Source organism: Phalacrocorax aristotelis, chromosome 8 (genome assembly GCF_949628215.1).
Source record: "Phalacrocorax aristotelis chromosome 8, bGulAri2.1, whole genome shotgun sequence".
NCBI classification, from domain to species: domain Eukaryota; kingdom Metazoa; phylum Chordata; class Aves; order Suliformes; family Phalacrocoracidae; genus Phalacrocorax; species Phalacrocorax aristotelis.
The window spans coordinates 2,684,718-2,710,919 of record NC_134283.1 but is presented as its reverse complement, the minus strand read 5'-3'; the positions used below and the strand labels follow the sequence as shown (position 1 = coordinate 2,710,919).

General features: G+C 44.3%; 2 protein-coding genes across 2 annotated transcripts in view; both read right to left on the bottom strand.

The window, feature by feature from the left end:
• SLC7A5 (solute carrier family 7 member 5) overlaps window positions 1–6,367 on the bottom strand; it is a 41,953-nt gene extending 35,586 nt beyond the window's left edge. Inside the window, exon 1 of the mRNA XM_075101198.1 lies at window positions 5,496–6,367. Coding sequence (XP_074957299.1) covers window positions 5,496–6,090 — 595 coding nt within the window. The 5' untranslated portion in view covers window positions 6,091–6,367. The remainder of the gene's footprint in view (window positions 1–5,495) is intronic.
• A 2,839-nt stretch (window positions 6,368–9,206) lies between these two features.
• CA5A (carbonic anhydrase 5A) lies at window positions 9,207–26,202 on the bottom strand. The gene is given in 8 exon segments (XM_075101199.1): window positions 9,207–13,699; window positions 15,656–15,811; window positions 17,697–17,759; window positions 17,942–18,037; window positions 20,321–20,439; window positions 24,466–24,663; window positions 26,002–26,139; window positions 26,142–26,202. Coding segments are annotated over 8 exon segments (996 nt in total). The 5' UTR covers window positions 26,188–26,202; the 3' UTR covers window positions 9,207–13,519.

Genomic DNA, 26,202 nt, shown 5'->3' with positions numbered 1-26,202 from the left:
CGCATTCGATCTATTGGCCACATCTGACACTGGGACTATGAGACTATTGGAAATACCTAGTGACGTTGCTTTGAATTAGACTGACCGCAGCGACTTTCTCTGAAAAAGCCTTCCCAATTTGTCCATGTCAGAAGAGAAAGACTCTGAGGGATCTCAGTGGTAGTGTAAATCATTCAAATACAATAAAATTTAATGGGACATTTGTTGTGAGAGCCAAGAGAGGGATGCCAAGAAATGGAATAGTTGCTTGCTGTGTTACAAGAGTCCTCCAAACCTTCATCCGTGGCGGGAGAGTTCTGCTAGTGTCAGAGGCTATTTTCATTAATGCTACTCTCTCTAATTAAATGCGGATTTAAAAAAAGCAACTTCAGCCTAGCAACATTACCCATACAGCAGGGATTCTGCAAAGACCCCTTCCTTCCACTCTGATCAAACAAATGCATATTTACTGATACAGCTTAGTCATCTAATCCACCTTTCAGGAGGAGGGAAAAAAAAAAAGTCTTCAAAGCTTCACACCCTGCTTGTCCTGGCAGATTAATTCCAAGTAGCAACGCTGCAGAACAAACACATCTTAAACTGACAAGCAGATGATGTGTTTTGTGCTTGCCATCTAATACCTGATGCGTTCAAAATCTACCCATAGCTTCACTTCAAACTGCTGGTCAAACAGCCAAACCGTCAGCTTTGAAGGAAAACCTTCATACTAAATAAAGACATTCCTGCTTTCAACATGCACGATTTCTAGTTGAAATGCTGACGCTGAATATTCACTTACAGACCAGGGCTATAATTTGGCAAGCATCGAAGGCATGTGTTTATATACTTTTGCCAAACCCTGGATTTGATACCATTCTCCTCGTCTAACTCACGATGTACTCAGGGGGGTGTCAGGCATTTACACTCCCCTACGACATGTGCTATTCGACGTGACTCAGCTCCGCGCTGGCTGCTACTAATTCTTCCACTATGAGGCTGTTCACAACAAAAGAGACGAATGAGAAATATATGATCATTTTGCTGGAATTCCGTGATGGCAGGAGGAGCGCCCAAAATAATACTCCAGAAGCAGCGATGGAAGTCTAAAGAAATTTTAAAGAAGATTAATACACTGTAGCTTCGGAAGTAGCAGACATTGCTGCAGCAATATTGGGGTTATTAGTGCCAGATTAGCATATATAACTAAGAAGCGATAAAAGGCTTCAGAAGCTAACAATCAAATCACTGATTTGACATTGAAGATCAAGAAGTAAAATTATAGGCAACTGGCAGGGCCTCTCAAGCGTCTGGGGCACAGATTATACTGATAATTATATACTGGAAATTATAGAATAACCTGTTCAGTAGCAGGTGGGGGGGGGTGGCAGGCTGCATCTAAGAGTGTGGGTAGGAAGAAAAGTTCAGGTGCTTTGGAAACACCAGGCAAAAACCAGCTCAGGTCTGGAAGCAGCATTATCCCGTCTCCCTTATCTACAGGGAATTTACTGTCCCACAGTTCAAAGACCTCTCACACGTAGGAAATCTGTAAATTAACAAGTGGAAGTAAGAAATCTGCATGTTATCTTTAACTGTATGCCTTGAAACTTTCCATCCTTGAGGCATCTCTAGAACGCGCTGTGCGTTAGGTTGTGCTCTGTGAATTTTTTAATGATTTTTGTTAAGATTATCCAGTTCTAATTCAAGAAACGCAACACAAGTGGCAGCCAGCTGTAAAAGCGAATCTGAGCCACTAGCACTGTAAGAGATCAGAGACGCGCTTTCAGTTGGATGCTGTTCCACGTCACCATTACCTGGACACCACCTCTCCAATGGGGAAATAAAAAAAAAAACAACAGGGTTAAACAGTTTTACATGATCCTCCTGCTACGTGAAGATGGTCCTGCAACACATACAAACAAGCTCTCTCAAAACTACACTTGCTACCTAAATATTCTGTTAAAAAGTGTGTATTTTTTATTCAAAGTGAAGATAAAGTGGAGAAAACAGCAGAAAGAGAGACGTGCATGTTGGAGGTGCAGTGCAAATGTACATTCATTCCACTGTGATGCTTTCTCAGGAGGAAAAATGAAAGAGGAACCAACAAATGCAACAGATTTTCTTTCATCTACACAGCCTCAACCGGCACCTGAAACACAGAGTACAGGATCCTTAGCAGTGTAGTTCTTTGCCATGTACAATGCCGGTACTGTAATGTAGATGTCATCAAATATGAAAAGCCAGGATGTAGTAACTGTGCCTCCATCCTCTGTAGAAGGGGTTAAATTGGTTTGATGCATATGCACAAACTCTCAGCTTCATGAACTTTTTCTGTTCAAAAAAGGCTTGGATACCAGGTGGACCTGATGGTTTTTTATCCCTTCACATTTGCTTTTATGATTTATCAGTCCTAAAAGTATCAGCCACCCAATCTTACAGATCAAATAACACGCAGTTTATGAATTACCCAAGTAACCCGCAGCCTGAAAAGCGTTAAACCAAACTACCTGCAAATTCTTACAACTAGGGAGCGCTGGCTGTTTCGCGGTGAACATCAAATAAGCCACTCTAACAACGAACATCAGGAAGACTTCCCTGTAGTGAATTCCCACACTTCTATTTGCCAACCGTAATAAGCGTTCATGTTGTCTTATGGAAGAAGCAGTCTTGCATACCAGCTGTCTGCAGATTACAATCTTGAGAGCAGAAAATACCTATTTGTAGTTAAATTCTACTTACCACCCACCTTGCTTCCCTCAGCACCTTGAGGGGAACATAATTCCCCATTCTATTTTTATTTTCGTTCAAGGCCATGATTTATTCAGATTATCTTAATGCCTAGAAATTCAATTTCTGTAGTTCACGGTGACAAACAGCGAACAACACTTTATTTATTCAACTGTTCAACACCAGTAACACTCAAAGTGGAAACAAATAGCTTTTTGTTATTTCTCCTCTTACTAGAAACCATGCAGTCAATCGCATTTTATGTTGAGATACAAACTTTGCAGAGTACAGCCGGTACTGTTCTAGACGGCTGGGGTTTGGCTACATAATAAGTCAACTGTATTCTGGCCCAGGGCCCCACATTCCCCTATTGCTTCCTAAGCTGTTCTGCCCCTCTTTGAGATAACTCGTTATCGTATGCTCTAGAGCGTACGCACAAACAGGCCGCTTTTCTTACCCTAGGGCTCTTGGGAAGAAAAAATACCGGACTGGGTAGGGGTATGTTTGGAGCAACCATGTCACAAAGCTGCTTGTTAGTCCATGGAAGTTTTGTGTGACTCGCTAAGTCCTTGGATCAGATTTACTTCATTTATTGTTCCTGGATCAACGATGTGGTTTTGGCACTAGACGGTAGAAAAGCTAAGTCCAAACATCAAAGTTAGAGAAAACTAACTTGCTAAAGGCAATGCAGGATGAACTAACCTTTTGTAGCACAGGAGACAAACGAAAATTTAACCCAAAGCATAAACAAAATAGTAGCCAGCGGTGCCGGAGGGGGGGAGTTTAAAGAAGAAACACATGGAAATGACGCAGATTGGTAGAACTAGCAACTCTTGGTATTTCAAGATAAAGGTTCAAGAACAAATTCTGCTTCAGGAAAACTACTAATTGCTAGCAAAAGAAAGTTGGAGACGCTTATATTACTTATTGGAGAAGCATAATAGACCTGGCATCAAGACGTCTCATGCTGCAGTCCGCCCCGTCGCTGAGCAGATCTCGCCACGGGCAAGTCTACTGTACCCCTGGATTTATTTTCTGATCAGCAAAATGGGAACAGACACCCCTCAGCCCACCTATTTTGGGAAAGACCCTGCAGACGAAAAGTTACTTATTATTAGAAACATGTTCTCAAAGACTTTGTCAACTACAATCTCTTCTTGCACAGCAAAACTTTGACATAAACCAGGAAGAAAGTCCATCTAATCAATGTTCTAATTCTGTTAGCTTCTCAGCAAAAAATGTGCGTGCCATGTGCACGCCCGCCCTTTTTCTCGGTGTCACTGAAGAACCTGCACTGCAGACTGGCAGGAAAGCTCTAAAACCAGGGCCCTTCTTCAGGCCCTTTTTCACAGGGCCCTTCTTGAGGCAAGAAACTCAACAGCAGAACTATTTTCTAACCCTGCTAAAGCTTTCTTAGTTGGGTAACTACATTGCCTTAATATATGCACTCCACTTTGCTAAAAACTGGGGTGGGAAGTCCACGTGCCTGTTAGCTTGCCCTTATGCTCCTAAAAATCTATCGTGGGAATGAATAAGTTTCAATCTTGCCCAAAGAAAAGACAATTTGCTGCTCTGCCTGTTACTTATCTACTAGCTAGCCATAAAACATATCTACCAAAGACTCGGTCGGTTTGTGGATGAAGACATTTACAGAAAAGAGATCTTCCCATAATGACCCCGTGCTGCAACCTTTGCCTGCCTGCGATCCTCAGAGGGCAAAGGAATCTAACACAATCTCCCTCTGTACGGCACAAACAAGCAGACTTCTCTTCCCAACCTCAGAATGAAAAAATAAAAAGATCACCTGACTGTAACTTTGTACAGCAAATAAATGCATTATAAAGCCCTCACAAAAAATTATACCCCCTCCCAATATACAGCTTCACAATGGCACAAGAACTACCAGTGGAGTGGAATAGAGACTGCATAGGAAATGAGGGGAGAAAGGTAGAAAATAGTCCTGTATTTAAAGAATGAGGAATGTGGATGGGGAGACTTGGCAGTCACCGGAGGAATGGATAATGGGGCTTCATAGCAAAACCATAGACCTCAAAATGCCAGAGAGATGATAAAAAAACGCAGGAGAGAGAGATCAGCGTGCCATGGCAGGCATCAACGGCCCTACATCCATCACAGGACGACTGAACTTCTCTGCAAGGCAAGATCTCATGAGCTACAATATTCACTAGCAAAAAAAAAAAAACCAAACAACAAACAGGTTTCAAACAGAGCATCAGCGCACAGACAGCCGAAAACCACCTCATCTCCAAACGGGTGCTGAAAACAGCCAACGCTGCAGCACAGGCCACGCGGTTCAGCACCAGCTGCCCACGCCAAATAAATTTCCCGGCTCTACGTTACCTGAACCTACGTCTGCACATAAACGCCCACCCCAGCGCCGCAGGGCTGCGAGGGGACCTCACCCTCCTGTGGGAGGGCACGAGAAATCCCATTCCAGCACACAGGCAAAACGCATGTTGCATTTATGGCACGATGCTCGCCGTGCTGCTGGAAATCAGAGCGGCTCAGTAGCCCGTAACTGGGCAGTGTGGGAATTTTTTGCTCAATGTAATTGGGATGGGGCCACGTTTCCTACTCCTACTGCTCAAAACAGCCCCAAAAACCCAGTCTGGAGCCAGCTGAGCGCTGGAGAGGTGGTGCGTTTCCTACGGAGCGACGGGCTCAAGGTGGCTAGCTGTTTGGGCTTGGTTTTTGGGGAAGGCGGCGGTGAGCGGGGAGCTACGTGGGGCAGCGGGACAGCAGGCGCCTGGAGAGGGTCTGCGGGTACTTACGGACGCAGAGACAGGCCACCAGCTTGGCAGCCACGTTGGGCACCTGGCAGGTGGGGAAGATGGGCTTGAGCAGGTTGGTGGCGAAGACCAGAGCCACGACGTACTGTGAGGACGGCCGGATGATGAGCAGCTCTATCCAGAGCTTGAGGAAGGCGGGCAGGGAGCCGTACACCTCCAGCATGTAGGCGTAGTCCCCGCCGGATTTGGTGATGGTGGTGCCCAGCTCAGCGTAGCAGAGGGCACCCACGATGGAGAAGGCCCCGCAGACGGCCCACACCACCAGCGAGAGCCCCGGCGAGCCGGCCTCCCGCAGCACGCCGGTGGGGGTGATGAAGATGCCGGAACCGATGATGGTGCCCACGATGATGGCCACGCCGTTCAGCAACGTGATGGAGCGTTGCAGGGTCACCCCTTCCCCCTCAGCTGAGGCGCAGGGCGAGGGCGAGCGGGCGCAGCCGTTCTCCTGCGCCCCGCCGCCCGCCGCCTCCAGCATCTTCTCCATCGCTTGCTTCTCCTCCTGCGCCAAGGAGGAGGCCGAGCCCGCCGGGCTCCTCTTCTTCACGGCGCTGTTGGTGCCGCCGCCGCTGCCCGACATGGTGGCGCGGAGCGGGGGCGCGGAGGGGCGCGGAGGGGCGCGGAGCGGCGCGGAGCAGGGCGGCGGAGCTCCGCCGCCACCATGCAGCCGCCCCTTTTGTTCGGGCGGCGGTGGGCGGCGTGCCGCCAGCACCTCCCGCTGAGGCGGGGAGCGCGGGGCCGGCCGCCTTTCCGGGAGGAGGAGGAGGGGGGAGGAAGGGGGAGGAAGGGGGAGGGTGTGGAACCGGCGGCGTTGGCCGCCCCTTTATCGCGGATCTCTTTCGGGGCACCCCCCCCTTCCCTGCGCCCCGAGAGGGGGAGCGAAGGGACCGCAGCAGCCCCCCCCCCCCCCACCGCGGGGGTCTCCTGCGTGTCCCCTGCCGGGGGGGGCGGGGGGCAGGGGTTTGTTACCATTCATTCTCCGCCCCAGCTGCTCTTACAAAGGTGTGTGTGCGTGTGTGTAACCCTGAAGTTGAGCAAAACCTGCGTCTTCCAGTTCCACCCCCCCCCCAAACCCAGCCGATTTTATCGCCCTTCTATTTGACACTCACACAAGCACAGGCCAAGGCCCAGCTGCTCCAGCACCTGCGCTTCTGCAGAGGCACTGCAGAAAAGCACCCGCCCTTTCGGATGCAAAAACTACCAAAAAGATTTGTTTGGAAAAAAAATAATTAAAAAAATAATTTAAAAAATGTTTGCCAATCTAGCAAGGGTGCGGGCAAAACGAGCAATTTCTATCGCAGCACCTCAGCGAAGGCGTGCGATACTCGCCTGGACACTTCACAGGAGTGCCTAAGGAGCCAATTCGTCAGCAAACGCACGCTCCCTCTCGACCTTGTGGGACAGGAGATGAGTTTAGAGGCGAAAGCCTGAAAGCCCCGGTTCTCAACAACCACCATTCCCACTGAGAGGTGGAAGCGGTACCTTCGAGGAGCTGTTGCTTAGCCAAGGGATTAGTTGGTGTCACACACGAGGTTGTGCCCAAGCTCTGAGAGCCAAGGTCCGTGTCCATCCTCCCCCTCGCAAGTGTCGCACACGCTTCAGTACAGGCAGTGGGGTGGGTCAGGAGGTTTTCTGCAAGATACCTCGGAGAAAGGTGAGATCTGCATTCTGGGGAAAGAGGTAACGTTTTTAGTAACACTTTCAGGTACCTCTCCCTGGTAACTGGCATCACCAGCAGGTCCAACCTCGCCAGGAGTCCTGAGCATCCCCTGGCAGCGCTGAGCAGAACCTGACACCTAGTGGCTCTTTGCCTCCAAGCCCAGGGGCTTAGAACAGCACTCGCCGCTCCTCAATTTAGATAAACATCCATATCTGGGAAGAAAGCTTAGGGAAAAGTTACCTTCGCACCAAGCACGTTTTGCTAGCTTTCAAAGAGAAATGGGATCCTGAAGAGATTTGCAAACACGATGAAAATTAATTAAAAATAAACAGCAAAACATTTCTCGCGCAATTTTCCCGAAACCCCCAAAGCCTTTCTTTAGCCCCTAGCTTAACATCAGCCCCATCACAGAGGCGACGGGGCTGTAATCTAAATCGATTATTTCTCAAAGTAAGATATACCGACATTTAATTCTTCCTGTACTTCGTACTTTGGCCTACACAAAACATTCACAGGGCCATAAAATTAGAAAAAAACAGGTTCCTACAGCATCAGGGATGATCTCTGTGTTGGCCTCATCACACCAGGGTCCAGCAGACAGGGCTGGAACTGAAATAAGATGTTCACTTCAGATATTTTCAGATGAATGCTTAGTTCGGTGAATAAGTTATTAACACATGGATTTATTTCACCAATGCTCCAGACTAAGCTCTTACCTCAAGGCAAATAAATTAACTGCACGGTGATTGGCATTTCACACCTGCTACTTACCTAATGCACAGAAGCATCCCTTAACTTCACAAGAATGGGACCAAGTTTGCTTTTTCTTTCTGCATACAGTTCTTCCAAAAGGGAATTTCTTAACAGTCTGACAGCTAAGGGTTTGCAGACTTCAGTCTCCGTTTTGACACCATTTCCATCTGGAAGTCCTGGGATCAAGAGCAATGGAGTAGCAGCGCTGAACTGCCATATTTAAAGTCAACCCCATACTGGACTGGCAAATCAATCAGAGTTAATGCTGCATCTGTTTCTCCATTTGTAGTGCTGAGAAAATCCCTGCTTTGCAGTCATGGTGTCAGGGTGCGTTCATATAGTGCTTGGTATCTTCAAAGCACTTCCCAAATGCCAAGTATTATTATCAGTTCTGACCACGAACATTAGCTCTCTTCAGGCCCCCAAGTTATTCTGCAGAATCTTTGAAGACTATTTGATTATACAATCAGTTCTCCATATGCTAATACTCAGGCACTTCGAGTTTGTCACATCAAAAAGAAAGACGGAAAGAATTATTTGTCAGAAAGACAAATAATGACTAATATCAGAAGTAAATTGGCCATTTGTTAGAAGTAATGTGTATGTTGTTAACCATTTATCGGCAGAGCTGCCTTGATCAAAATAAGACTGCCTGCTGGAACCGAAGAAGCCATTTCTTTAGCAAACGCCTCGGCTCTACTAATACAAGAGCTTTTAAGCTTTTTTCGTTGGGTAAATGGAAGTGGTGGTAGCTTCTAGAGCCCTTCAACAGTAATAATAGTGGAGCTGGCCCCACTCTTGAGCCGTGCCACTCTTTCTTCACGCTGAAACGGCTTGCCTAGCACACAGGGTACCAAACAGCACACATCACACATCAGGTCAACGCTCAGTTTCATCAAGACCAATTACACAACAGAAAAAGGAGCTTAGTTGCTAAGTCGAGTTTAGTGATCAGTGTCAAACAAAGTAGTTTAGGCAAAGAAAGATCCTCAAAATTCAGAATCCCACTTCAGAGGGCCTGCTGCATCTAGCTGAATGTAACAAATAATTAGATAGCCTTCCATCGGTACGGCGGCAACAGAGAGGTCATTGTTCTTTCATTCCAATTATAATACAGTTCAGCAGAGTCTTTCATAGCTTTTAAGTGTCACAGAATGTCTGACATCTGACTGGACTCCGCTCATAATGAATTGGTTCATTCTCAAGAAGGAATTGTATTATTTTCTTGACAGAAAATCTACTTTTTAACTTGGAGAGCTTAATCACACAACGAGATACAGACACAGGTTTCTCTGTGTTTCTTTATTACATAGTCGCACACTAATTTGAACGGTTTAAAATACAGCAGCTAGAAGTTTCTTTACATCAGGTGAAAACCGAAGGAAAAGGCCCATATCCTAACAGAACAAAAGGCTTTCCCTGTTACACATATTGCCTGCAAGAACAATTACTTCAGTAAATTATGATTAGGCAGATAACATACATGAAAATACGCAAGGTAATAACTGCCACAAAAACACGATGCACAAAGAAAAAAGCAAAGATGTGCCAAGAAATACAAGACATTCAAAATTAAGTCATTCAATTTTTAAAGCAAATACAACAGACTATGAAATTGAGCAGAAAAAAGGGACCCTTCCTCCAAAGTAAGCTGTGTAGAATTCCAGTACTCCAAAAGCCAGTAGATTTTTGTGAAATCAAAGCAGTCTCCATTTCTATAGCTTTCAAAGCCAAAAGATACACTCCTGTCAGACTTGCGGTAAAAAAATAGCAACACAAGCCATCCATGACAGAAGACAACAGACTGGGCAGGTATACGTCATGGCGTACACCTGAAGCGCTCTGCTGTGAAAGTTCTGGAATGTAGGAATATGGATCAAACATTCAAACGCCAAATGAAGTCGTTCCAATGGTGAAGTCACCAAGAATGAGACTTCTGAGAGGAGCGATCTTTAGTAGAAATATTGAAAGGCATTTGGAAGCCAGACCAACATGGATGCAGATCCACGCTCAAGAACCTTCTACTCCCATTTCAATAAGCTGTCCTCAACATTATTTCTATTACAGTCTCTAATCCCTAGTACTTATCACCACCGGAACGCCTCCCAGTACAGTACAAAGTAACGGAAGTGACTACTATGTGTATGCAAACGTGGGCTTTGACCCTTTTGTATTGTACCATCTAAAAGAGCCTAAAGTTTCCTGCGCAGACGCCTTTCAAATAGAGATTAACTTAGTTGTGCAAAATCATTACAAATATTAGCTCTGGTCCAACCATCAAATCAAATCATTCCCTCCCCCACAACTGAGAGAATAAGGCAAAGGAATTGTATCCCATCTCCTGTTTTACATACATGTGCAGGCACAGAGAATTATTTTTCTTTAAGTTAGCTTTTGCAAGGCCAATACAGTCATTGTAACATAGATGTTGAAAAAAAAGAAAAAAAAAAACACCAAAAACCCCTTTCTGTTCATTTCCAGGCTGCCAGTTTCAACAACAACCTCCCCTGCAACTGAGATACTGCCTACCTTAACCAGGATGCTACAACACTAACACGTAAATGCAAGACTCAAAAACCAGCAAAATAACTGTAACAGAAAATCCCTGTAAAGCTTGTTTTTGTAGCACAGTAGTTAACTTTTTCTACGTTGACCCTGTTTGCAGATATTTGAAATGATCAGTGCTGAAATTGAAATTGGTTAATTTTATGTCAGTATACTTAGATGTGACTAAGTGTGCATGGAGTATAGCTTATTAACTACGTGACTGGATAATACACCTATTCTCTAACAGAACTTCCATGACAACACTTTAACAGTAAACCTCTATGAGATTTTTAAACAGGTCACTGAAAATAGAATATTCAGCATCATCTCTGAGGGATGCATGGTGCTGAATGTGGTAAAAAGATTTACACGCCAAGGAAGGAAATTTGGTTCCGTGGAGCAAACCTAACCCTTGAGAACTCAGTTGGGTATGAGCATACTACTGCATTATGAAGCCTCTGAAGATTAGAAACATTTACACCACGGTAGTTCCCTAAGAACAAAACCTGTATTTTGTATTTGCATATGCTAGGAAAGCTGTATTAACTAGTGAGACAAGCTAACTATAGGGACAAGCTCAGTGGATCAGAGGTGCACAAAAACTTGGTGAAAATTACCAAGGCAACTAAAAAACGTTGAGGAATTTCATGAAGCTTTTTAGAGGACCCATTGGTGTACAATAGGGATATTGATGCAGGCTACCTGTAGCTAGGTGAGTGCTACCAAGTCACCTGTATTTTTAGATGTGAAGGCAACATTAAGATGTCTTTATATTACAGTTTTTCCTAACTACTAATAACAAGTAGCAAAAATCTCAGAGATAGACAAGATACATGCCAGTTCTGAATCACGGCCGTCTTTCTACAGGGTCCTCCTCAGAAAAGCATTTGCGAGACCACCACTGAATGAAAACCTCAAGCTTCACAATTACTAGACCCAGTACACTCAGGCTGAAAGCAAAAGAATTCTTTCCCTATAGCCAGAACTGCGGGTGTCCCTTCCAAAATTATTTTGGGACCCATCGTTCACTGGCAAAACCATCACTGATGTGATTCTGCAGACCAGGAATAAAGTAAAAGGTCCATCTCATGATACCAAACACTGCATAGTTCAACCGAGACGGTATCGTTCAACCAAGCCAGTACAGCGGGTATAGTTCTACAGAGCTCAACCAAGGCGGTAAAGTTCAACTGAGCGGTAAGGGCTTGGGTGGGGTAATGAAACTGAAGATATATTCTGCCACACTGAATATCCTACACAGTAAAAATAAGTACACTACATTGGGGTAGAAGTGAGATTTTTCTTATATTTACCACATCATTCTACAGTTAAGTGGCCACATTTCAAATTGCCAAGGGAGAAAGGCACAACCTAACAACAGGCTGAGGTAGAGCTATTCAGGAAGCAAAGGCAGGACCTGGGCACTGAGTTGGTTAAACAAGAATATTCAAAAGCCTTCAAATCATCACGGTCACACTAAATAGTGTTAAAGTGCATTTAAACTGAAAACTTGGACTTAAAAAACCAAAGTATTGATTCTAAAGTTCTGAATCTAGCATTGACAAGCTAGTGTCCTGGCCTCACGTGTGCTGAATCACACCAGCAACCAGTGAGTTTGCTTACTGGCAGAAGCAGACCAAGTAACATCTGTTCTCCAAGAAGGCTCATCAGATGCAATCAATCAAGATCACATCACTAGTTTACAGACAGACCTGCTCCTCATCAGAAAATGTGTACATTTGGTACATGAATTTCATGCACCGGCACACTGTTAAATCCAGTAAAGCATAAAAAGTCAGTGAGAAAGGTGCTTGAGAGATAATGATGGCTAGTAGTATACTTCAGAGGTAGATAATACTAGTGGGAATTGGACCGTAACGCTAGGCTAAGGCTCCACAGCTGGCAGCTTACACAACAAGTTTGTCTGGTCCACAAAGAAATTTCAACCACCACTGAACTCCCTTACCATAAGGTGCTATAAATACAATCTGGTCCCCAGTTATCATCAAGCTAGATAACTCTTTTTATAAGAAAAGTACATCTTAAGACAAAACTTTGAAGAGAATGCACTGGTGCTCTGTGAGTTACTGGAAAAAACCTTTCAAGTATCTGAATATCTGAATGCTGCATTTTGTCCGTGCTCTCCTAGCACTGGATTAGGTTTCAGAAATTGTTTGGGTTCCTCCGCCAAACCCCACTGGGAGCGTCAGCTGAGCCTTACCTAATTTGCTTTCCTCTGATGTGATCAATTTCCTGGGATCAACTGGGCATTTTCGCCTGATTTGCTGCTCTTGCCAGTCTTGAGACACTGGTGAATTCTCTTCTGCTCTCTTCTCCTGGCACATTATTAAAACAGAAAAGTAAAAGCTGCCAAAGCTAAAGCTTCTACACTTGTTATAAGGTTTTAGAAAAAGTCATCTGGCTCGTGGTGTAGATAGAGTGGACATTCTGTGGCATCCGAACCAAACATGGATCACACAGTCAAGAGAATGGAAATTAGATTCTGTAAGTCATTTTTTCCTTCTCCTCTTGTCATCCTGAGCACCAAGAAAAAGGGAAGAAGACAAAGTGACTCTATATGTGAGCAGAGAAGCTAGTTCTCTTCCCAAGCCTCTGAAACAATCTGATCTGATCAGTATTAACACTTTCATTTCTTCACACTTCCTGCTTGCTAACATGTTTGTAGTTGGGATTATTAATTCATGCAAGTCACTGGAAGAGCATTGGAAGAGACACAGAACAATTCAGACAAGAGGCAGGGGAAGAGATCTCCTGCCCTTATTTTTCCTTTAGCTATCAAAATAATTCCTTATCAGTCCCTGCTTTAAAGCAAGTCAATTTGTTAAGGGTTAATATTATTTACTTCTTAAAAGAGGCAAAACTAAGAAACCCACAGCCTCTCTACTGAAGGTCAAATGGCACTTAGAACTGAAACTGGCTGGCTGTGAAACTGTACAGCATACACACGCTGCAGAAAAAAGAAAGTGATTGAAAAATGACATCAGTTATATGCAGGTATTGCAGTCTGGACTGACATTTCATGGGCCATCTATGGCCTGATCAGCTCAGCATGGTCCGCGGGCTGTACTTCAGTGTTCAAGAGATGCCTGCTTTGGAAGGATGAACGGACGGTGCGATTCATTAATGGCTGAAGAGGGCGAAAGTTGTCTACCATTCTCTTTTCTTCTTCACCATCTGAAGTAAAGAGCAGCATCCGAAATGCCTCCAGCTGCGAATAAGAAATGTCCAATTTTGTGACTTTACTAACTGGAGAATTACTGGAATTCATGACAAAACACAATCATTCATGGCTGGCGAAAAAATAAGTCAATGATACTATTATGTTTGCATTCTGAGAAATTTTAGCATAAACTTCTGTCACTCCTCTGTCACTTGCTGGTGAAGATTATGCCACATCATCCATATCAACCGTGCCACCATCCATATCAACACAGAGGATGAATTATCAGCCATCTGCCATCTTTAGGCAAACTAAATCTCAAACGTGGCACGTCTGAGACAGAAGGGATTCCCATTCAAATACAGGAACATATGCCATCTTTAAATAAACCTCTTCAACTTTAACGTACACCCTTCCTGGAGTTCTGTTATCTTATACAGACATGCCTGTGCTGGCACCCAGAAAAGAGGGAACCTCCACAAGCAACAATCTACATAGTAGTTGTTCTCAGTGGTTTGTAGCTGGGGATTAAGATAAAGCATGTGACAGATCAGCTTTTAATGCTCACAAAGGCATTACAATGTTAAGTAAACAGTGAGCCTTTCTATGCCATAAAAGAATGAGAGTGAAGAAGAGCCAAAGGGGAAAAAAAGAAAGACAAACAAAAAAGGAGAAGAAGTTTCAACTGAAAAGAAGAATGACACACTATGCGTTCAGTTCTTTCTGCTCTGTTAACAACCTTCACTTCTTCCCGTCCCTTCATGTAAACTAAAACATTAAGACCAGGTACATGCCTGTTCTTCAGAGTTCGCGTTTTTCTGGAGCATGACTTTCTAGATGGACTAGCTCCATGCAAAAGTGGCATTAGAAAAAAATAAATCAGTATTTTGCCTCATGCCTGTGGACTTGCACTTATTACTCGAAGCCTCAAAGAACAGGGACAACGCACAGATAACTTGCAGTGCCTCTTAAACCATGGACAAATGGTAGATTTTTTGGGGTTGTTAATTTTCACTTGCTTTGCAACAGTCTCCAAGACTTGTTCTATGTTATAACGCCCCTCAAAGTACTCCACTTCTTTGAATAGACAAAAACATCCCCAAAGCTTCCAACAAAAACCACAACTGTACAATTCCAGTGAGTCCTCCTTCTGACTATTTTCTACTTGTCCTTACATCTACCAAGGAATAACGTCACATTGAAACATGAAGTACTAAAATTAAAAACATTAGAGGGCACATGGTGACAAGTTTGGATTGGTGTCAGAACAGACTATTGACCACAAACTCCTCCACTTGAAATAACTTCTGTAACACAAACATTTGCGGAAACCCTTGTTTGTGTGGCCTTTTTAAGGGGAGATTAAAAAAAGGAATTCAAGGACAGTACAACCAAATAGAGAGTAAATGTGCCTACAAAGGGAAAAGACAACACCCAGTGGGGACTCACTCTATCTCTCACCATCAGAATGGCATGTGAAGGACTCGGAGCCACCCACCACTCGTTCTGTACCTTCAGAGTCCGCCCAAGGGAAGAAGAGAGGATTAGCCCTTGCAGAGACTTCTGTGCAAATGCACGTGGCTATCAAGAATATGCCCAAAACCTGCCCTTTCTCCTCCCTCCCTCCCACAAAAAGGGCTGCATCCTGGTAAGGAGAGCAAAATTATGCAGTGTTCCAATAAAAAACCCCTCAGTTTTCGAGGGGAAGCTTCCAGCATAAGGCATTGTTTATCATAGATTAAGATAAAACTCCATCAGAGAGCTGGAGAAGCACCTTTACCTGCTTACTCAACAGGTCTTAGGTGTTTCAGTATTAGCTGTTAATGTCAGAATACTCCCCCAAACAAATACTGGGTGTGAAGCAGCCACTGATCTCTGTGTATCCACAGAGAATCACTGGTACAGGTAAGACAGGTAAGCTACTACTTGTGTGCCTCTTCCCCTCCACAGCAGCAGGCAGTCAAGCAGGTCTAGTGTGATCTGAAAGGTAAGCATGAGATTTACCTGATTTTCATCAACCTCTATTGGCTTCTTCTTAATAATCCATGTGACCGATTCGGTAAGAGGGGGAGTAGTCAGAGAGCCTGCGTAGGTCCAATAATCAGGGCATGAAGGTATCAAACAGGAGGGATCAAAGACATCAAACTCGATAACAGTGTCCTAAACCCCAGAAAGAGTTTATTTTTAAAAATTGTAGTTTGAGGAAAAAAAACTAACAGAAGATTTTAAAAATATCTTAACGTTGAGATTAAATAGCATAGGTGTTATATATGCATATGCAAAATCACATATTGTGAATATTAAGAATGATCTACATAAATATAATTTTAAGCCCCATAAACTTGTACAAAATGGGTAAGCGGGGTTTGGGGCATAAGATGCAGCTAGCGAGCAGACAAAATTTTAATGGCTTGTCCCCACAAGCCGTTGAGAACTCAGTGCAGAAGAAACAAGGAGTGCAAAGGAGCAACTGAAGTCTTTGTGGAGCTAGAAGCAAACAGGAAAAACAAAGACTAAATGGTGGAATAACTTCAGGCAGTCCTGCCAGATACACTTACACTGCAAACAATAGTGATTTTACTTTTTACAACATGATTTTATGGAGTGGGGAGAGGGGAAAAGACTAAAATTTTATTTAAATCACATCAAGTATTCATGTCTCCAGAATGCACACTCCCACAAGTGAGATCCAGACAGCACGCAGGAGCTGCAGAGCCCACGATTTCCTACACAAACATTTTACTCCTGGGGTGTTTCCAGGATATACTGCCAATATAGGAAAGGAAGATCCTGTTTTTCCTTAGATAGGCTTTATCAGTTCCCCACAGAGAATGCAAAGTATTACAGTAAAGAATTTTTCAAAAATAGGAAGTTGGATAAGAGATTCTAGACGGGAGCTTTTACTCATCATGTGAGAGAGGAAGGTGCAAGGCCATCAGAATGGGTGTGATCTGACCTTCCTCATCCTCCTCACCAGGATGATATTCCCCAGGGTTCGGGGCTTAAGCCAGTGATAATGCTGGCAAGGCAACAAAGGTTCTCACAAGTGCCGATGAGTTGCTGCTGGGTGACCAACACCCTTTGGAAATGAGATCTCTTTCAGGGCAGCCCACACGCCACTTGGCGAGCCTAATCTTTGATACTACGTTGTTTTGGGGTTTGGTTTTTTTTTTTTTAAAAAAAAAGATCTTGATTTTAGTTTCTTTCATATGCCCTAAAGCACTAAATTCTCATAATGTATAGTCACAAATTTTTGTAGGTCTTTTTGGCACTGAGCTGACTTGTTTGGCATTTATCTGGCAGAATTTTCACTGCACTGCCATAAGTATTTGGGTTTTTTGGATTAAAAAAATTCCTTACCGCGATAAATAATGGCCCAGCGACTTCAACTGGATGTGCTTACAAGCCAGCAAAATTCTTGATGTGTGTTTTTTTGTATGCACTTTTAAAAAGCAGGAGCCACCTGGAGGAGCCTGAGCTGCTCCTGAGCACTACCAGAGACGCAGCACTCCCTCTCCTGGCAGAAGCCAGAAATCATCTGTGAAGAGTCCCATTTTCCTAGCAGAAAATTTAGTGTTTAAAAAAAAAAGCAAACAATAATCTCCTCCTCAAAGATCAGACAAAAATCAGAAAGCCTTAATTCACAGAAAAGCACAGAAAGTTCCTTGCAGTTAAACACCACAAAAGCTAATCCGGTGCCATCTGTTTTCACAGAGGTGGTAGGGCAGGCTTCAGTGAAGGCAGGCATTAAACATGTGCGTGCCCTTCTACGGGGGTACAATCTCAAGAGCATCATTTGCTAAACTGAGAGGTTTGGAAAGCTTAAAGTACTCAGTTCCTCCTTAAAAATCAGCTTTCCCCTCCCTCTAGTATAGTCAACAATTCACCCAAGGTATCAGTCAGGCCCCCTACTGACCTTTAAGGAAGAAAGCACTGAGTAGTGTTTTCCTGTTCTCCAAGTATTCTTTATGTTGAACGACTGCATTAGCTATCTGATAGCCGACGGGACACTATAGTAACTGGTGAGACACTTAAAAATACATACCTTGTGTTTAACTGCCGGCAAGGCATCAACCAGTGTCTGCAGCCCTTCATGATGTGCTCCCAGCTGCACAAGACAGGTAGGAGTTAGAGAACCATTAAGCTGACATCCTACATATCTACCTTAATCGGTATTTTTTTGAAAACAACGATGACGACAAAAACGTAGAGGTATTTTGTCCTAAATCGGTTTTAACAAAATGCAAATAAAAAGGCATCATTACAGCTTATTGCACAAAGTGCAATTACCTTTAGAAACACTCCAATAACAGCCAAGCCGTTACCTTCCATTACAGCTTCTTCAAAAGTCGGGTACACAACAGCATTCCAGTGTACTAAATGCAACTGAAATACAAATGAATGAGGAATCAACACACACACAGAGCACAGCAATGATATCCAGACACTTGACTTTTGATCTTTGCTACGTTTCGTCCTTTTTCGTCGTGCAATTTGAGACACTACAGTGAGCTACCTCAGAAGTCACGCTGCAAAAAATGGGGACCGAAATGTTACTGGGAAATAATGGTACTTCCCAGAAGCACAGAATGGCAGGGGTTGGAAGGGACCTCTGGAGATCATCTTTAAACAACAGCCAAAGACCCATAAACTACTTTTCACACATATGAAAGGGATTTTGCCTGTGGGAGACTGATTACAGAAATGCTAGTTAAAGGCACAAAAAGGGTTCTAGTACACCTGGAACTGAAGGACTCTTCCAGCTCTTAACAAGAAGAGCAGAGCATGCTGTTCTGCTAAGGAATATTCTGCACATAACATGAGCTTCCTCTGCATTGCTTACAGTCCAACGCAAGCATGCCTTTCAGGCATTCTGTGTATCAAATAGACAGCCAGCACCAGTCCCAAAACTTAGTCACACTGTCCTGCTGTTAATAAATATCTTGCCGACCTGACAGGCATCATTACAAACGCATTTACAGGAGATAAACATCTTCTGATTATTGCTTATTTTTGAGTTTTCAAATTCTCCATCTTTGGCATACAACTGTGTTCATACCTGTCATACTTTCCTCTCTGAGCAACTTCATCTGTATTGCTCTCCATTGGCTCCATCCTTTTTAGTGACTCTCCTGCCGTAGTAGTTAATTACTTAGTAGTACTGCCTTAGTAGTTAATTAACCAAGCAAGTCCAGCAGAGAGCTACGAAGATGCTCAGGGGGCTGGAGCATCTCCCTTGGGAGGAAAGGCTGAGACACCTGGGCTTGTTCAGCCTGGAGAAGAGAAGGCTGAGGGGGGATTTCATAAATACCTATAAATACCTGAAGGGCGGGTGTCAGGAGGATGGGACTGGACTCTTTTCAACAGTGTCCAACGCCAGGCCAAGGGGCACCGGGCACAAGCTGGAACACGGGAAGTTCCACCTGAACATGAGGACAAACCCCTTCCCTGTGCGGGTGCCAGAGCAGGGGCACAGGCTGCCCAGAGAGGCTGTGGGGTCCCTTCCCTGGAGACATTCACCCCCCGCCTGGACGCGGCCCTGTGCCCCTGCTCTGGGTGTGCCTGCTCCAGCAGGGGTGGGATGGGGTGGTCTCCAGAGGCCCCTTCCAACCCTCACCACTCTGTGATTCTGTGAAATGTTTTGCTAATTTAATAATTGCTTAATAGTTGAAAACAGAAAATGAATTGACCATGATAACCACTACATTACCACAGAACTCTGCTCTACATTATTCTAACAACTTTAAGAAACAAACAAAAAATTGTCGATAACTGGAATAAACTTTCTAACGTTAGCCAAAACATTGGGGTCTCATACACACGGCGGTTGTTTTGTATACAAAGGACACAGGACCAGGCTTCTTGAGTTACAGGTATGGGTGTGAGAATTAAATAATCTTCCATTTTCTCTTTAAATATTTTTTAAGAGTATTTAGTATGTACTTTGTTCCTCTGCAAGGGTTTAGTAATAATGTTTATTATTAAATAACTAGATACACAATAAATAAAAATTTATTTTAAAGCAGTAAGGTTTGGGAGATTTGGAGGTCCACTAGAGACAGCAGCTGAGGCACAATGCATTCATTGTGCTCCCATAAACAGATCCTACACCTCACATGAACTCTTAGCTTACTGCAGCTCAGAGGTAAAGCACTTTTTTTTTTTTTAACTGAGATCTGAGCTTGCCCATCTACCTCAATATCTGCTGCCCACCTCATCTGCACAACGTTAGCTGGGACCTGGGAGTTCATGAAGACCTGATGTGCCCTCAGCCTGCTTTCCATTTCATCCTGTTCCACTTCAAAGGGAGGAAGGACTAGCAGAGCTGTGCCCCTCCACCCAGCATGAGCTGGAACAGCAGTGATACTTCACTCCCTGCCACTGGCTTGTCCGGCAGCTACCCCTGTGGGCATTCAGGGAGAAGCAAACGTAACTGGAACCTTCAGTACCGGGGCCAATGGTTAATATTAAGACTGTGTTCTCCAGAAAACACAGTTAATATCAACTTCCTAATAAGACAGCAGATGAGCTGTGGCACCTACCAGGTCTGACCCTTAGCAGTAAGCTGCGATTTTTCACGCAGGGAGTTTTCTAGCATGCAGTACAGTACAGTCACAGAGCCTCCAATCCCCCATAGGTATTTGCACTGTTCAGTGTTTTATCTCCTACCTCTGCCGGGTAAAATTTACTGTCAACGGTGTGCTCTGAACCCCACTCATTTATGGCTCCCCAGTGGAAGTGGAACTGCTTCAGCCTGTACTGGTTTTCCAAGGGACCTCCAACGATTACTAAAAGACAAACCAATACACATGTATTAATAAACATGATTTAGAATTGTCCAGACAAGTAACGCAGCAAGATCCTGCTTGAAATAAGTTTGCTCAGGGAAGAAATCAGGTGGAGCAACTATCTTACCGAAACAGTCCCCTGTCGCTTGGCTGCTTTTACAATTTACTTTGCTACGGCAAAACTATTCAAGCAAATGCATCACTGTTTTTCCCTGCAGTCTGAATCAACTATAGCAAATTGAAGATAATAAGCTAAACAGTCTCCTCATCCACCTCCCCTCAAGGGAATTATTGTTATTTTCCAATCCGCGTCAAGTTTGGTAGAGTCATAGTAATTACATGTTACGTTCTATGCTCTTCTCTTTGAGCAGGTGTATGAGAACTGCTTTACCAGAAGAAACACATATGGTGACAAAGCAATGAATACATCTATTAAATGACACCCCAGCGAAGCCTCAATATTTATGAAAAATATTTACTTTTCCCAGGACAATACAAGACTTCAAAAACCCAATTTTTCCAGAGAAAAAACACAGTACATTGTGTCAAATGTTCAATTCTGCTTTTTTCCCAAGTTACAAAAAGCCACGCATACTACTCTGCTTCAATGCAGCTTTCAGACTGCATAACCAATATTAAGAGATTTCCTGCACAGCCAGAAATATGCTACCACTGTGCCTTTTGTAAACTGCTCAAGCTACACTCCACAAAGCATCTGAAATTACAGTCTGCCTGTGGGCACAATTCTGAGTTTCTGGAAGTTTTAATACACTTTTTAGCCATGAGCAAAGGTAATTTTCAGAAGGTCTCTTATAATTTTGTGAATACACAAATGAAAAAGTCGATGTCTGGTTTCCTGCGTACGGTTGGGTTTTACTCCTTTCCTCCTAATTGAACCAGGAACATCCTGCAAAGCCTTCTCGTTAGTTATTACATCACAACATCTGGTATGAGAGACCAGAATTACTTCCAAAGGGCTAACAACAAATACGTAGCTGTAGAGACCCATTTGCTGATTTTTACTTCACTGTACGTCATGGTTAGCTTTGACAGCAGACCACTGTATAAAGTCCATAATTCCAACACTACTTTTGAAAAGAAGTTAATCACTTCAATGCTAACGAGAAAATAATGAAAGGCATTAAGAGCTTTTCTTGTCTTTTTTTTTCCCCTGAAAGCCAGCCAGCAGTTTTGAAATTCTAACTAGATAGGCCTGCTCATGGTAACAGTAAGCTAAAACAAGCTATGCAAATTGACATTTAATTGATTTCATCCACTGCTACTGAGCTCTTCGCATGAATGCAATATTGACCATCACTAAAATAATCATGACTGAGAAAAGTAACTTTCAGAGACGGGATGAAGATATGGCCCACACTGCCAGGTCTTTCAGAATTAATGTTTCTGCGCTCTAACACTATCCACTCCTGATGATGCGATGATGCAAACCCACAAGTGACTACATTCATGTTAATAACCACAGTCACATGAATGTTTACCTCACAAGTAAAGCTAGGCACAGGCACACATATGTAGAAAGTCAGGGTCCCATAGCAGACACTAGAAAGTGACGGGAAACAAATAGGAACTTACAGTCCCATTACAAGCATTTTTCCCATTTCACTTCCTCCCAATTCACCAGCCTTGATAATTTCAAAACAAAACAGACATTTAAAGGAACTAACAACCACCAGAGGAAAGAATCACATCAGCTCGGTATCGTAGCCCTAGTTCTGTTTCAGTCTCGTTTCCTGCAGCAGATGGCATCCATGCACACAGACAGGACCACATTCTGGACATACCTTCCCCACACCCTCTTTCTTCTTCGTCCTCCTGCTCTGCTCATAAGCAAACACCCCATGGCAGCACTACCTTCATCTTTTGCCCAAGTCTTGTTTTGCCTCGTCTCAGGAGTTGGGCATTTTTGTCTATCCTGGATGCACATTTCGCTTTGTCTTTTTCATCTTCTGTTTCAATTTTGTTGCTTTTTTGTGTGTGTTTTGTTCATAAGCAGCTTCTCTGGATTTCGATTATTGTTAGACAGAGGCTGGCAGAGAGAAAAATCAGAAATAGCAACAGTAAAGAGAGAAAGGCAGAGGAGAGAGGCAGGCACTTGAAAACCTGGCCATTTATACAGCAACATCCCATGATCTGTTGTTACCCTGTCATTTTGGAGTCCTGTCACTGATCGTTTAATGCCGTCCTCCACTAGCCATTCATTGACTTTAATTCGTTTGAGGAAGGTGATGATGATGAAAAGGCAGCCATGCAGAAAGAGGCAGCAAGAATACTCACGCTTGGAAAGTCACCTCAAGCGTTCAGTCTCAGAGGTGAAGCGGGTAAGACCCTTCAGAGCTGTGACACGCTCTGAACAGCCAGCCTCTGAAAGGCCAGCACCCCTCTGACTGACACCCCTGCGGATTCCGTGCTTGCCTCTACGTCACAGAAACGGTCCCTGGGTATTTAAATTTTACATACTTCTTAACCTCTTCCAGGCAGTTCCGCTCCACTACATCAATTCTTGCATAAAAAAAGACTTTGTTATCCATCAAACTGCAAACCATGATGCTTTTCAGGAACCCATCCTCAACAGATAGCAGCGTATGGCTGTATAAAGTGAAAGACTTAAATTAAAAGCAAAACCAATCTAAAGTTAGTAAGTTAAAATCATCGATGAGCTAACAAATGATGTCTCCATCTTAGCCCCTTGTTTAACCACGCCTCACTAACGCAACAGCAGTTTGTACTGTGAAAACAGAGGGGCACTACTTGGTTTCTTCATTACATACCGAAGCACTCAAATGAACAAGGGCAAGAACATGCCCTGGCTGGAAACTAATATTCTGGTGAACAGCTATAAACAATAAAACCAAAAAACCCTCCAAACATCACACAAGCCCCTGAAAGCCCCATGCATTCCACTGCTACCATTTTTGCTGCATTGTTTTATCAGCCTCCTTCCAAACATCAATCAAAAATACCGGTGTCGTGGAGACAAAGCATTTTCTTATTAGCATGCTGAAAGCTTCCTTCCCAGGGGCATTACTAAATCCCTTACAAAGTTCTACCATCCTCGCATGGTAAACAGTCCCCTTAAACACAAATGACTCCAATCAAACGGGTTCAAGCTTGCCTGGGGTCCCTAAATTCTTCCTCCAGGACAAGCTGAGTAATCAACATGAATCATGTACTTCACAATATCCCTGACCAACTGCTACCAGTTCACCCACCTTTACAAAATGTTTTCTTTATACATACCAGCAATACCCTTTGGTAAAGTCAACTTTTAAAAGGAACAACAGACAGAAAATCTGTAATTTGGTAGCAATAGCTTGATTTTAAGTCACTTGACTCTATTGAGCATTTTAAAAAGATTTAGTTGCTCAGGTCAGAGTGCTTATTCACATTAAATTGCTGGAATGCATCATTTGATTTCTCATGCATGGACTCCTGCTTATACTGAACCAACAGGGACACACGCACCTGCCCCCTGGGGTAGCAGCTCAGTGTTATTTAATCCTCCCAAAGCTTATTGAGATAAATATGTATGCTTTCCAACTGAAAGTCATTTTGCTGCCGATTATTTCAAATGCATTAAATATATCTGTTAACACCACAAAAGAGATAAGTGGCAGATTACTTTATTGAAGTGTAATAATGGAATCTCATTTAAAACTAAGTAGATACATATATATATATGACTGAAGGTTGAGTCATGTAGACAAAGCCATGATATTACGAGACCTAATCAAAAGGCAGGGCATTAAGGCTTGTGTAATAAGGATAAGTTTCAACCTACAACAGAGGTTTTGTGCACAATGTCCGTGGTAATAAATACCTAGTCAAAGTGTAACCTGCAATGAACTTCTGCATTACAATTCCCATCACTGTAAATCCACGTTCAGCTAAAGCGTTCTTTTACTGTATATTAAGTTTCAACATTTGCCCTGAGGTTTTACAACATGCAAATATTTCTCCTCTACAAGCGTTAATAAGACATTAAATAGATTTTTGAGTTTCACTTACTCGATCTATCAGTAGAATCATCAAACTCAACCAGGAATGAATATCCGTTGTTCCAGATGTGAAGACATGTTGTCGGGTCGTAGCTGATTTTCAGAGGCTTCAGAAAGGGGTCATAAACGCTGTCTCTCCACTGGATATTGATAGGTGACTGTCGGGTGCCTCCAGGAATTGTAAGCGGACTCTGCCAAAGTGGGTGCACTGGAAGGTGACGAAGAGAGTTAGGGTCTAATGCATGATACAGAACCTCCAACTAAATACTTCAGAACTTTTTGGCAAGAGGAGGTGGTGCTTTGGCATATTGTCTCCAAAGGCTAATTCAAGTCAGCTGATGCACAGGAAAGTTGAAAAAAAAAACCAAAACATTCCAGCTGCATGACTCAAAGCCACACAGGGTAGTAATGTGCCTTATAACTGTGTTGATACCTTTCTGCATTTGCAAAATGCTATTCAAGGAAACTGTCCCTTTATTTGCGAGAAAATTGTTTTCCTTTTATTGCCAATTGATTTTAAGGTGCCTTCTGTTTTACAGGTTTGCCGGAGTCTCAGCACACCACTTCAGCTTTCCTTACACACCAGTACCGTCAGCTGACATCAGATTGCACCAGACACCGGATAACTCCCACCACAAAAGCAAAAATATTCTCCTGAAGGTGCCAATCTTTCGCCTACGTGTGCGCAGGGCTTACACCACCACTACCCGTGTAGTGCTCCTGAAGCCACCCACACCAGTATTGACCAAGACTACTTCACACAGTCAGGACCTAAAGCTGATCCACACACCTGTAAAATCCTAAACTACCAATTTTGGGGCAGCTTGGGGACCTCAAACTGGCATGAGCAGGGCAGGCGCACACAGTTTCCACGGGATTTTATTCCGAAACCTGCACGGACTTGGGGAGCACTTGTTCGCCTGCTGTCCCCCAACATCAACAACCCACAGACAAAGGGGTTTTGTGCCTTGCCCACGCACCAAACCCAAAACAGGAAGGCTCTGAAGCGCTGCATTACTGCTTATTTCATTAGATACAACTGCTCGGGGTCTTGCACAAGGGGGAAAAAAGAAAATTAAATCTTTTAACACACGAGGGGTGGCTAAACAACCTTCTCCTCGGCTTCACCAGCCAGGGGCTAACTTTATCGGCCTGCGCAAGGTCACCGCACGCAGGGCACACAGAAGCGGGTGAGGAGAATATTCTCCCAAATCCCACAGCCCTCTGTTCTCGTCAGTGCCATTCCCTGACGTTTCAGCGGAAGAACTCTCACAGTAAAAATACGCTGAACTTGGCGTTCTCGCCTTTCTACACAAACTTCGGAGGCACCGGCAGCCCCCTCAGCCCGAGGGCGGGAGGTGGGCGCTGGCCGGGCAGGGAGGGTGAGGGGGGTTCGGGGCAGCGAGCTCTCCTCAGGCGGCGGGAGCTGCTCGGGTCCGGGGGCGAGGGCGGCCCCGGCCTGAGGGAGCCCGTCCCCCGGCGGCCCCGCTGAGGGAAGCGGCTCCCCGCCCCGGGGGATGCGGCGCGGCAGGGCGGCAGCACTCACGGGCGTTTCGCAGGCGGTAGGAGCAGCAGGCGCCCAGGCTGCACCGTCGTGTCCCCCGCCGTAAGGCAGCGGCCACCCAAGCCCGACGGAGCAGTGGCAGCATCGCCCTGGAGTCCGCGGAGCCGCCGGGCGCCACCGCCCAGCCCAGCCCGGCACGGCCCCTTCCGGCACGGCCCCCGCCGCCATGGCCCCCTCCGGGGA